Source organism: Myotis nattereri, assembly GCF_964212035.1.
Source record: "Myotis nattereri genome assembly, chromosome: 8".
In the NCBI taxonomy this organism is placed as follows: domain Eukaryota; kingdom Metazoa; phylum Chordata; class Mammalia; order Chiroptera; family Vespertilionidae; genus Myotis; species Myotis nattereri.
Genome location: NC_138083.1, coordinates 36,856,032 through 36,869,652, shown reverse-complemented (window position 1 = coordinate 36,869,652; position 13,621 = coordinate 36,856,032). Strand labels below are relative to the sequence as shown.

General features: G+C 41.0%; 1 protein-coding gene across 4 annotated transcripts in view; it reads left to right on the top strand.

Annotated features, from left to right (window-relative positions):
• Positions 1-13,621, top strand: part of UQCC1 (ubiquinol-cytochrome c reductase complex assembly factor 1) — a 111,166-nt gene that overhangs the window by 65,057 nt on the left and 32,488 nt on the right. For all 4 annotated transcript variants that reach the window (XM_081097031.1, XM_081097032.1, XM_081097034.1 and 1 more), the window contains exon 7: positions 3,953-4,061. In XM_081097031.1, coding sequence (XP_080953157.1) covers positions 3,953-4,061 — 109 coding nt within the window. The remainder of the gene's footprint in view (positions 1-3,952; positions 4,062-13,621) is intronic.

Genomic DNA, 13,621 nt, shown 5'->3' with positions numbered 1-13,621 from the left:
CCCAGTGGGGACCCCCACCCTGATCCAGGACACCCTTCAGGGCCAACCATCCGGCCCCCACCCGTGCACCAGGCCTCTATCCTATGTAGTAAAAGGGTAATATGCCTCCCAGCACCCGGATCAGCGGAGACGCGAGGCCTCCTGGCACTGGGATCAGCGTGACAGGGGGCAGCGCCCAAACCCTCTGATCGCCCTGCGGCTCTGTGTGTGACAGGGGGCGGGGCCACAACCTCTCTATCCTCCCTGCTCTGTTCATGACAGGGGAAGGCGCCCCAACCCCCTGATCAGCCCTGCTCTATGCCTGATAAGGGGGAGCTCCCCAACCCCCTGATCGGCCCTGCTCTGTGTGTGACAGGGTGCGGCGCCCCACCCCCCTGATGGGCCCTGCTCTGTGCGTGACGGGGGAGCTCCCCAACCCCCTGATTGATCCTGCTCTGTGCCTGACATGGTATGGAGCCCGAACCCCCCTGATGGGCCCTGCTCTGCAAGTGACAGGGGGCAGTGCCCCAACCCCCTGATTGACCCTGCTCTGTGCGTGACGGGGTGGCGCCGCAACCTGCCCATCGACCCTGCCTTGAGTGTGACAGGGGGCGGTGCCCCAACCCCCCAATCGGCCCTACCCTGAGCGTGACTGAGGGTGGCATCGCAACCTCCCGATCTGCCCTGCTCTGTGCATGACAGGGGTGGCGCCCCAACTCCCCAGTCAGCCCTGCCCTGAGCCCGACCTGGGGCTGCACCTAGGGATTAGGCCTGCCCGCTGCCACCTGGGAGCAGGCCTAAGCCAGCAGGTCGTTATCTCCCGAGGGGTCCCAGACTGCGAGAGGGCACAGGCCGGGCTGAGGGATCCCCCCTCCCCCCCGAGTGCACAAATTTTTGTGCACCGGGCCTCTAGTATATATATAATGTTCAAACTATTGACAGTATTCCTATTAGAATCTGATCTGTGCTGAATAGGCAATCTTACTTTACACATTGAAGATACTGTATTTCCATTACTGTATCTAAAATCACAATAATTTGGGGAGCAACTTCCTCTTCCTCTTGATTCCCTTAAAACATATACTATTTACTTAAGCCTGTAAGACTTTTGTTTTTGTTAATCCTCACCTGACGATATTTTTTCCATTGATTTTTAGAGAGAGTGGGAAAGGATGGGGGGAGAGAGAGAGAGAGAAAGAAAAAGAGAAACATCGATGTGAGAGAGACACTGATTAATAGCCTCCCGCAGGCGCCCCCACTGGGGCCAGGGATTGAACCTGCAGCCCAGACATGTGCCCTTGACCAGGAATCATATCTGCAACCCTTTGGTGTGTGGGCCAGTGCTCTCACCACTGAGAAACACTGGCCAGGGCTACAGTTGTTCTTTTAGGCCGAGTTACAGAACCTTAGATTTATTCTTGTTCAAATTCATTCCATTAGATTCAGCTCCTTGAAACAGCTTGTTGAAGTATTTTTGGTTCATGGTTGGGTCATCAAGCATATTTGTCTTCCTACCCAGCTTCTTGTCCTCTGCAAATTGATAAGTATGTTTGCTTTTCTCCATCTTAGTTACTAAAGGAAATGTTGAGGCAGGCAGGATGGGATCATTCCATTGTACCGTGCTATTGCTAGTAGATTTTATTGGGCAGGACTAATTGTTTATGGAGGTAGATTTGTCAGTTTAAACTGAATATTCCATATTTATAGCGGGAATTATCTTTTAGGGAAGTTGTCCTATTGTAACTGCTTAGTAACTAATGGGAGATTGTAGAAATAAGTATAAGTATGGTCATGAGAATGAGATGAGGAACTAGCTTGGAAAGTTGATAACCCTGTTTATATTCTTTGTTTTGTTAATCCTCACCTGAGGATATTTTTTCATTGATTTTTAAAAATATATATTTTATTGATATTTTACAGAGAGGAAGGGAGAAGGATAGAGAGTTAGAAACATCAATGAGAGAGAAACATCGATCAGCTGCCTCCTGCGTACTCCCTACTGGGAATGTGTCTGCAACCAAGGTACTTGCCCTTGACTGGAATCAAACCTGGGACCCTTGAGTCCGCAGGCTGATGCTCTATCCACTGAGCCAAACCAGTTGGGGCTCTATTAATTTTTTAGAGAGAGTGGAAGGGAGAAGGAGGAGGAGGGGGAGAAGGAGAGAAAGAGAGAGTGGGGGGGGGGGAGAGAAACATCAATGTGGGAGAGACACATTGATTGGTTGCCTCCTGTACAGAAGAATCAAGCCTGCAACCGAGGTCCGTGCCCTTCAGTCTGCAAGCCAACTCTGTATCCACTGAGCCAAACTGGCTAGGTCCTGTTTATATTCTTATATATCATGAGATATAATGTTGTATTTATTTATTTATTTTTTATTTATTTTTTTTTGTACACATTAAATACATATAATTTTTATTTGTCAATTATACCTCAATAAGTCTTGGAAAATAAGTAAAAACAAAGAAATAAAAAAGTACTCAGGGAAAAGCCTTTCTGAAGAGGTAACAACTGAGCAGAAATATGAAAGAAAAGAGCAACAAGCTATGCAACGGTCTGAGAAGATAGCATTCACAACATACAGGAATGCTGGGGTCCAACCCAAGCAGGTCCAGGGGTCCCCAAAGGTGTGGACGGAGTTGGCGAATAAGGAATGACACGGAGACAGCATTCAGTTGATCAGCGGCCTAGCCAGGATCTCTAGCCAAGTTCTGGTTAGGATCTCCAGCCAGGTTCTGTGTCCATGTTCTCTTGCTAGGTTCTCCAGCCAGGTTTTGTCCAGGTTCTCCAGCCAGGTTCAGTCACCAGGTTCTAGTCAGGTTCTCTTGCCATGTTCTATCCAGGTTCTGTAGCCAGGTTCTGTCTCTAGGTTCTCCAGCCAGTTTCTGTCACCAGGTTCTAGTCAGGTTCTCTTGCCATGTTCTATCCAGGTTCTGTAGCCAGGTTCTGTCTCTAGGTTCTCCAGTCAGGTTCTCTCGCTAGGTTCTGTCTCTAGGTTCTGTTGCCAGTTTCTGTCCAGGATCTTTTGCCATGTTCAGTCTCTAGGTTCTCTGTAGGTTCTGTGTAGGTTCTGTGTCTAAATAGCCACATGTAGCTAGTGGCTTCCATATTGGACAGCACAGTACTTTACCTACCTTTACAGACTACTCTGTGGCTGGGCAAATTACTTGCCTTCTGTAGGACTCCAGTTTTCATCAGTAATGAAGGATTCAGACTTATCTTTTACAATTAAGAACGGTTCCTTCCATTTGTGAGGGTTCCTTCTGAGTTGCTCTAAATAATCTATATCTTTTTTTAAATATATATTTTTAGTTATTTCAGAGAGAAAGGGAGAAGAGAGGAGCATCAATGATGAGAGAGAATTATTGATCGGCTGCCTCCTGCATGCCCCATACTGGGGATTGAGCCTGCAACCTGGGCATGTGCCCTGACGGGGAATCGAACCGTGATCTGGTTCATAGGTCAACGCTCAACCATTGAGCCATGTCGATCGGGCAGTAATCTGTATCTTGATCTGGATGGTGCTTATGTGGGTGTATATAACATGTAAAAATTCATTAAGTTGTACACTTAAGATTTTGTACTTTATGGTATCTATATTATACCTCAGTAAAAGTTTTTTTAAAATCACTTCCAGTTTTTTTAAAAATATATTTTATTTTTTTTTACAGAGAGGAAGGGAGAGGGATAGAGAGTTAGAAACATCGATGAGAGAGAAACATTGATCAGCTGCCTCCTGCACACTCCCCATCGGGGATGTGCCTGTAACCAAGGTACATGCCCTTGACCGGAATCGAACCTGGGACCCTTGAGTCCGCAGGCCGATGCTCTATCCACTGAGCCAAACCGGTTAGGGCCCAGTTTTTTTTATTCTGTGCTCTACTGAAATCACTCAGATGAACTGACCTTCAAGGGAAATGTGTGATGTGAAAAATGGAAACAGCCAGTAACTCTTTATCTCTTCTTCCCACCCAGGATGTGTCTAGTCCGAATGAAGCAGGAAGGCCGGACTGGGAAATACATGTGTCGTATCATAGTTCATTTTATGTGGGAGGATGTTGAGCAGCGTGGCAGAGTCATGGGGGTAAGTGAGTGCTGTTAGATTCTGGTCCTGAAAAACTCCAATGAGGGATTGAGTTGAAGTTTTATCTATTTTCTTTTTCATTACAGGTTTACATTCAATATTATTTTGTATTAGTTTCCAGTGTACAACATAGTGGTAGACGATCATACACTTTACAAAGTGGTCTTCCCGATATTTCAAGTACCCACCTGGCACCATACATAGTTATTACAGTATTATTGACTGTATTTCCTATGCTGTACTTTACATCCCCATGATTAATTTGTAACTTCCAATTTGTACTTCTTAATTCCATCACCATTTTCATCCATTCCCTCAACCTCCTTCCCCTCTGGCAACCATCAGTCTGTTCTCTGTATCTATAGGTCTGTTTCTATTTTGTTTATTTTATTATTTAGATTCCACACATAAATGGAATCCTATGCTATTTGCCTTTCTCTGTCTGACTTATTTCACTTAGCATAATACCCTCTACGTCTAGCCATCTCATCACAAATGGTAAAATTTTATTCTTTCTTTATATCTCTGCCTAATACCCCTTTGCATATGTTTACCACACCTTTTCTATCCATTTGTCTATTTTGGGACACTTTGTTGCTTCCATATCTTGGCTATTGTAAATAACGCTGTAATGAACATAGGGATGCATATATTCTTTTGAATTAGTGTTTTGGGTTTCTTCAGATATATATATACCTAGAAGTGGAATCGCTGGGTCATAAATCAGTTCCATTTTTAATTTTTTGAGGAACCTCCATACTGTTTTCCACAGTGGTTGCACCAGTCTGCATTCCCACCAATAGCGCATGAGGTTTCACTTTTCTCCATATCCTCACCAATAGTTGTTGTTTGTTGGTTTATGGATGATAGCCATTCTGACAGATTTGAGGTACTATCTCATTATAGTTTTAATGTGTATGGGTTAATACGGTTTCTTTCATTACAGAGCAGAGCTCTCCCTGTAGATTGAGAAGTTAACTAAGTTTATAGATGTATTATAAAAGTCATACATGTTCATAGAATAACATAATTAGTGACATTGAACATCTTTTCATATATCTATTGGCCATCTGTTATGTCCTCTTTGGAGAAGTATCTATTCTGGTCCTCTGCCTACTTTTTTAATTGGATTATTTGGGGGTTTTTTTGGTGTTGAGTTATATGAGTTTCTAAATTTTGGATATTAACTCTTTATTGGATGTATCATTGGTGAATATCTTCTCCTATTCAGTGGATTATCTTTTTGTTTTGTTGATGGTTTCCTTTGCTGTGCAAAAAATTTTTAGTTTGTTGTAATTTCATTTGTTTATTTTTCTTTCATTTCTCCTGCCTGAGGAGATATGTTAGCAAAAATATTGCTAAGAGAAATGTCAGAGATTTTACTGCCAACATTTTCTTCTAGGAGTTTTATGGTTTCGAGTCTTACATTTAAGTCTTTAGCCCATTTTGTGTTTATAGAATGGCTTTGCTTATAGATTTCTGTGAAATGCTGACTAATGCCAAGTAGTAATTTAGCTAGAGTCACTTTTGCCTCAATGGAGACAGACATGCCTTACATACTTTATATGTTTGCATACATTATCATGTTTTGTCAGTGTGAGGACATCCTCTGTGTGGAATTATTAAACCCAAATCATGGTGATAGGAGAGACGGATTTGGTGAATGGAGGAAATCAAATAATCATCCAGTTTAAGCATGTTATACTTTTGACACTGATTCAATGTTTGAACTAGTCCTCCTCTAATTTAGTTTGGATGAAAAGACCCTGCAATGGACCTGCACTGTGCTCAGGAACTGAAAAATAAGCAGCTTGATCGCCAACAACCTAGAATACTTTGGCACGGTACTACTGAAAATGTACATTAGTACATTTAATAATTAAGCTGAAAAAGGAGAATATATAACATATATGTATGTATGTATAATAGAATGATGACAACAGAAAAATGAAACAAAAAATTAGAATATAGTTGGTTAAATAAATAATACTCTCTTTGTGTATTTTGTGTATTTTATGTGTCTAGACCAGTGATGGTGAACCTTTTGAGCTCGGCGTGTCAGCACTTTGAAAAACCCTAACTTAACTCTGGTGCCGTGTCACATACAGAAATTTTTTGATATTTGCAACCATAGTAAAACAAAGACTTATATATTTTTGATATTTATTTTTTATATTTAAATGCCATTTAACAAAGAAAAATCAACCAAAAAAATGAGTTCGCGTGTCACCTCTGACACACGTGTCATAGGTTCGCCATCACTGTTCTAGACCATGTTACAGTAGATGTAGTTCCTTGTTATTTTCCCATTTTTGTTACCTCTCAGGTTGGGAGTGTCTAAAGCAGAATCATCAGACAGGGTCACGAAATGGATTAATTTGGTTTTGTTCATTATAGAGCAAAGCTCTCCCTGTTGATAAAGTTTATAGATGTATTATAAAAGTCATACAAACAGTAAAATGTATTTATGTAAAAAACAAGTGTCTTTTCCCCAGTCCAACTTCCCAGAAGTCATCATTGTTAAGAATTGATGTGTTGCCCTGGCTGGTATGGCTCTGTTGGTTGAACATTATCCCATGTACCAAGGGATCGCTGGTTTGATTCCCAGTCAGGGCACATGCCCAGATTGCAGGTTTGGTCCATGGTCAGGGTGCCTATAGGAGGCAACTGATTGATGTTTCTCTCTCACATCAATATTTCTCTCTCTCTCCTTCTCCTTCCCTCTCCCTCTCCCTGTTCTCCTTTCCTCTTTCTCTAAAATCACATATTTAAAAAAAGAATTGATGCGAATCTTTCTAGTTTTCTTTTAACATAACACAAGTGGGCTTATACTATACACACTATTTTGCATCTTGGCCTTTTTACGTAATATATATTAGATATGTTTTAACTTTACAATTGTTTTCAAAATTCAAAATGTTTTTTTAAAATATATTTTTATTGATTTCAGAGAGGAAGAGAGAGAGTTAGAAACATCAATGAATGAGAGAGAATCATTGATCAGCTGCCTCCTGCATGCCCCCTACTGGGGATCGAGCCTGAAACCCTGGCATGTGCCCTTGACCAGAATCGAACCCGGGACCCTTCAGTCTGCAGGCCGATATTTTATCCACTAAGCCAGACTGGCCAGGGCCAAAATGTTTTAACTAAGACTAAAATCCCTTTAATCATCAGTCTCAATCCTGGTCAGTTACCTCCTTCAAGAAGTAATCACTGTTTCTACTTGGTATTTATCTTTTAAGACTTTTTCCTATGTTATCTATAGAAAATTCATAGTATTGGTTTTGTGTGTGTATATTTTATTATGTATAACATCATCCTCTGTGTACCTTTATGCAACTTTCTTTTTCGCTCAAATAATATATTTTAGAGATTTTTCCTTGCTGCCTGGTGTTAAGTGGGTCATCTTTACCCATATTTTACTCTTCTGTATTATAATTATTTTCACATACTCCTATGTTATTGCCTAATGATTTCCTGTGCTTAATATGTATGTAAAATTATAGTCTTTGAGACTTACTTATGGAAATGATGGTTGCCTACTGCGAGTCTGGATTGAGGGTATTTTCAAATTCTCATGTCTAGAAGATCTGCATGTACAGGAAGCACAGTGGATCGCTTCTCCACCTTTTGCCCAAGATCAAGTGTAGAAAGCACAGTGGACATGGTTTACCTGTAGAATACTTCATTGATGTTTATATGCCTTTCTCTGGGTGACAGACCATTGGCATGTCTGTTCATTGTACGAAGATGAGAATATATATCAGAGTTTTAGCTGTTATCATCATCATCATCATCATCTGTTTTGGAGTCAGTATTAAATTGTCTTTGTAATTGTGCTCTTTGGTTCCTTTTTCATTTTTCTCCCTGTCATGCCTTTCTGCTGTCTTAGCTGCCCAGAGTAGGATCAGTAGCAGCCTTTTAGGTATTCATACAGCTGAGTGTTCCACATATTCTTACGTACTTGCTCCCCATCTCTGTGGCAGCACACAGTGGACACAGGAGTACTAGTGTCTCAAAGCATCCCCATTTAATGATGACCAGTAATACCCTAAAACCTAGGCTGACCGCCATGCCACTTACACCATAACTCTTCTATCAGTTAGCCTGTTTTTCTTATCATTGTTGACTAACTCTGCTGGAAGTTGGACCACTAGAGCCATGTGGGCCACAGTTTATCCCTACCCTAAGTAGCTTAATGAGCTAGATTACTGATTCTGGACCACAGGAATCTTTTAGTTGCCCCCTCTCCATGAATTTTCTTTTGGGCCTCCATTTATATCTATATCTCAGTATTCAACATTTTGAATCATCTCCTATGTTACTGTATCATGTTCCTTCTATTTAACTGTATGCTTTATAATGGCAGGAGACTTGTCTTACCCACAGTTTTTTTACTTAGTTAAGATTGGATGAATAAATTGAACTTTAGCCTCTGGAATTCTGTTTTAAAGTCCACTTATTTGCCAGAGAAATCATATTTGACTTAATCTCTGGTCCAGGTGTATATCCACATAGTCCTGTAGGAAGTAGTCTTTCCTTCTTTTTTTCCCTTTCATTTTATTCAACCATGTTTACTATCTGAATTGTTCTAGATATGGTGCTGCCTATAAAGAGTGTGTTAGATCAGTGTTTCTCAAACTTTAACATACTTGCAATTCACCTGGGATCTTGTTAGAATGCAAATTCTGTTTCAGTAAGTTTGAAGTAGGGTCAGAGAGTGTACATTTCTAAAAAGCTTGGTGCTGCCAGTGCCACTTGTAGGGCAGGGTAGAGAGGGGCAAGCACACTTTGAATAGCAAGGTTTTAGATGATACATAATGTTCCCCAAGTACAGACTCTTAAATTCGCCTTCGTGAAGGGAAATGCCATGCTCCAGTTTGATTTCAAAGACTCTAAGTAAAAGATGGTGATTTAAAAATAAGAGAGTTTGGAAGAGCTGTGGAATTACTATTATTGTTTTTCTATTATAATTGACTTGATCCTCCTTTTCAATGTCATGGTATAAGCAGACACCCTTTAGACAGGCAAGGAAATAATATTAATCACTTCTAAGTTGTGAATGATTGTGTGTGTATATGTAGAGGAGATTTCAGTCTTCTGTGTGTGTACAACCTAAAGAAATGGGAAAATTAGGGATATGTAGCTGGAGAAAAGTAGTAGGCAGTAGGGAACGAGTCTGGCCTGGTTCTGATCCTGACTGGCAAGTCTTTCCTTCTCTGTGCTTCAGTTTTTCATTTAAAAAAGAAAAAGAAGCCGAAACCGGTTTGGCTCAGTGGATAGAGCGTCGGTCTGTGGACTGGGGGGTCCCAGGTTCGATTCCAGTCAAGGGCATGTGCCTGGGTTGCGGGCACATCCCCAGTGGGAGATGTGCAGGAGGCAGCTGATCGGTGTTTCTCTCTCATCGATGTTTCTAACTCTCTGTCTCTCTCCCTTCCTCTCTGTAAAAAATCAATAAAATATATATAAAAAAAAGAAAGAAAGAAAAAGAAAAATCATGGAGGTAGGCTACATGATTTTCAAATTTCTTGTCAGCTTTGAAACCTATGATTTGAAGGTGGTAACTTGCAGATCTGTGTTATTTGGCATCCCAGGTATGCATCTTTAAGAAAACTCATTTAAGTAGAATTTATAAGACTGATCAATGCAGTAGTGATTTTTCTTATGCCATGTAATTCTTGACTTTACTTGAGTGGATTGGTGTGGGGAAGATCAAGAACCAACAGAGCCACTTGCAAATTAATGACGAATCAGAAATTTTAATCAGGAACTCCTTTGAAATTAGAATTCCAGTCCTATTCGGTGGGAAAGTTTAATTGATAAATTTTTGCTTTTTACCAGCTTTTTAGGAGCCCAGCTATTGTGAAAAATGAGGCAGACTCATATATCTTCATTGAAGCTGGTATAAAAAGTGAGTGTTAAATTTGAGGTTACAAAAATCACATCAGTAATTTAGAATGTTCTGACTTTTTAAAAAAACATTATTTGGGATTTAAACATATAAATTAGCTGTGGAAATAAAGTTCATTATATCACCTCATCTGGTCTTGTTTTATTTCATTAACTGGTTCTTAAAAACCTTTGTGAGCTGAGTCGCAGCTGAAGAGGTTGGAGACCATTTTTCCTTGGGTCCTTGCCTCACTCCTGAGTGTTGGTAAGAGTAGAGAACTAAGTCTTGACACAGCTGTAAAAACAGACAGCGCCTTTGGCCTCAGCTCTTTCTCCTGGTGCAGGCAGATTTCAGATGTAAATTTCACTTTCTGCCTCTCCTACTAATGAAGTAAGTTTCTTTTGCTGGGTTTGCAGCCAGGTGTGTCCAGTCTTGTGGCTAACAGGGCGCTTTACTTAATTTTTCCATTTGTGACATTTCAACCAAACTTAAAAAACAAACATAAAAATTAGCTCAAGGCAGTGGCTCAAAGTGTTAATGGTAACCTTAGGCTGACTAAACGACTTCCTCTCAGCTCTGTCCTGCCAGACATCTCCACCTTGTGGCTTACAATGAGCAGGTTTAAAAGCTTTCCAAGTCCTGGAGACTAACTAGGTGGGAAAGGGTGGAGTGGTCTATAGTTAAGAAAATGCAAGTTTATCCTTATCAGGGGTCCCTGGCATGCCAGTTGCCTTAGCAGGACTCCAGGTGATATTTTGTTAGCACCATTCAGGAATAATGATGAACCTCCTGTCATTTCACAGTCTCCTGCTCTCTCTGTGGCAGAGCTGCTTCAAGGGATGGTGCAGAGGTCCTAGGAAGAGGTGGGGGAACTTTGGGTTGAACTGGACTCCTTTGTAAAATTCGATTTTGCTTTTCAGTACCAGCATTTTGCTTTGCAAGGTTCTCTGTGATCATACTCCAGGCTACTTTTCCAAACTCATTTCCCTTAGCTCTCCTGGAACCTTAAATATGTAAAACCTTAGAATCTAGCACATGTGCCTGGCACATAGTAAGCTTCAGTGAACATCCAATCCCATCCTTGCTTCACAGACTCTTCACTCCAGCCAAGCTGAATGCCTTGCTTTTCCTGTCTTGTGTCTTTCTTCATGTGGTACATACACCTACATTACCCTAACACTCCTCCATGTCCTTCCACCCCAGACTGGAAGCCAATCCCAGTTTTCTGTAGCTGAAAGTACCATAATAATTTATATGCACCCTTCTTCTGGTTCTTACTGTTTCTGTTTGTACCATTGGCATGCACATATGTTGACTGCCTTCCAGGTGAATTGGGGACCGGGGAGACAGGATCACACACATCCCTCTTTGTATTTTCCAAAGTGCCTATCATTGCCCTTTGGCTGAATGCATGTCCAGTAAATATATCATGAAAGAAGACAGTTTTGGAAGCCTCTGATAAGTATTGGAAAAAGTGGAGTGGGAGGTATCCTTTTTGTTGTTGTTGTTTATCCTCACCCAAGGATATTTTTTCCATTAGAAAAATTGGGGGGCGGCGGGGGGGGGGGGGGAGACACACATGGGGATCGAACCTGCAGCCCAGGAACACGCCCTTGACCAGGAATTGAACCTGAGACCCTTCCACGCACAGGCCGATGCTCTATCCACTGAGCATCGGAGGACATTTATTTGCTCTGCTGGTCTTAAACATTGGAAGAAAAAGAAATGAGATATTGTTTCCTCTACCCTCATTTTCTCTGTTTCTTTTTCCACGCTTTCCCATCTTCTAATGGAATTACTTGATTTAAAAAAAACAATTTATACAGAAAGTATTTAAGCTCCTAAACTAACAAAGGCTTTAAATCTATAAAGGGTGGTAAAAATAAGAATTACAAGTACTTTAGTTGTTTTGGAAATTTCCTTCCAGGCTTCTGTAATTCTACTCACATCTCCTTCCTCCCACAAAAGTCTTCAATCAGACTTCTCTGTTTTACCATGAGGTAAAACTTTTGCTATATCTCTAGGTCAGAATTAAAACTCCCTACCAAAGGTATTGTTTTAAAAGAACCACTTTATGGTTTAACTCCCATGCAGCATAGTTTTTGTGGTCACTGGTATGAATGGTGGAGTGTAAATACAGAGCAATCCCTTGGGCTTGAGGCCTTTAAGAATGTGTTTATTCTCATATATCAATCCTTCTTTTAAAAGTGTTAAAAATGTCCTAAGCTGTGGAGTGGATACTTGTTTATTAGAGGAGAGAAGTCTAAATTCTTAGAAGGCAGAGCAATTCCATTTGGGAGTTGCCTAATGAATTTAAACAGTGTCCAACTGAAGATGTTCCTCAAGTACACTGGTTCTCAACCTTCCTCATGCCGGACCCTTTAATACAGTCCCTCATGTTGTGGTGACCCCCAACCATAAAATTATTTTCGTTGCTACTTCATAACTGTAATTTTGCTACTGTTATGAATCGTAATGTAAATATCTGATATGCAGGATGTATTTTCATTGTTACAAATTGAACATAATTAAAGCATAGTGAGTAATCACAAAAACAATATGTAATTATATATGTGTTTTCCGATGGTCTTAGGCGACCCCTGTGAAAGGGTCGTTCGACCCCCAAAGGGGTCGAGACCCATAGGTTGAGAACCGCTGCTCTAGTAGATGCATTCCTTTCCCTATACAAGTTTCATACCCTCAGGCTTTAAGAAGTAGCCACAGTATGCAGAGTATGTGCTTTAGATCAGCGGTTGCCAACTGGTGGTCCGTGAGGTCCAAACGGTTGGCGACCGCTGCTGTAGATGGTTTTCCAACTGATTGGATGCCTGGGTGCTTATAACCGGAGGGCCACTCTAATGGCTTCCGAGTGCCATACTGGATTCACTATTTCAGGGACTGTCCCTGAAAGAGAATTTATAAACCTTTTTGTATTTGAAATTAAATAAAGCATGAATCTCCTATCTATGCACATGATAATTTGTCTCTTTCATGGTCATTTTTACCTTCAGTTACAGATTGTGAGTTTCCTGAAGTCATTCATATTTACCTGTCTTTGTATTCCTACCTTAACAAAAATGAACTTTGTACATAGTAGGCATTCAGTAAATGCATCTTGTCTGAAGGAGTCAAGTGAGTGAATTTGATCCCCTTTTTTATCCTCAGCTTACCTCATGGCATTTCTGTAAGAGAAAGACAGAGACCTAATTCCATTTTTCAAGGCCCTGGCTACTTCAGTGCACTGCCTTTCTATAGTACTTCTGCTTAAGTACTTTTCATGCTAAGTACTCCTAATTTAGCTCATCATTCCGGAACTGTTTACCTCTTGCCAACACATCTCTTGCCTCCAGTCTATCTGGGGGCCCTGTTTCACTTGATTATCTTTTGTACTGTAGTTATAATACTGCTTAGAGCTGGTTGCATCGGACACAGCTAAAGCCATTTTCCACACCCCCCTTTCAGGGGTCATTAATGCCTCTCCTAAATAAGTCTCACTCAGCAGACGGGAAAAATAGCTCCATGAACCTGTTTTTCCTGTGTGTCCTGTCTCACTTCTGATGTCTTCACCATCAATCCAGTCCCCCAAGCTAGAATTCTTAAAGTCATCCTCATTTCCTGCCTCATCTTCTGCATCTAGTTGACCTGTCAAATTTTTCCCAAGATATCTCTG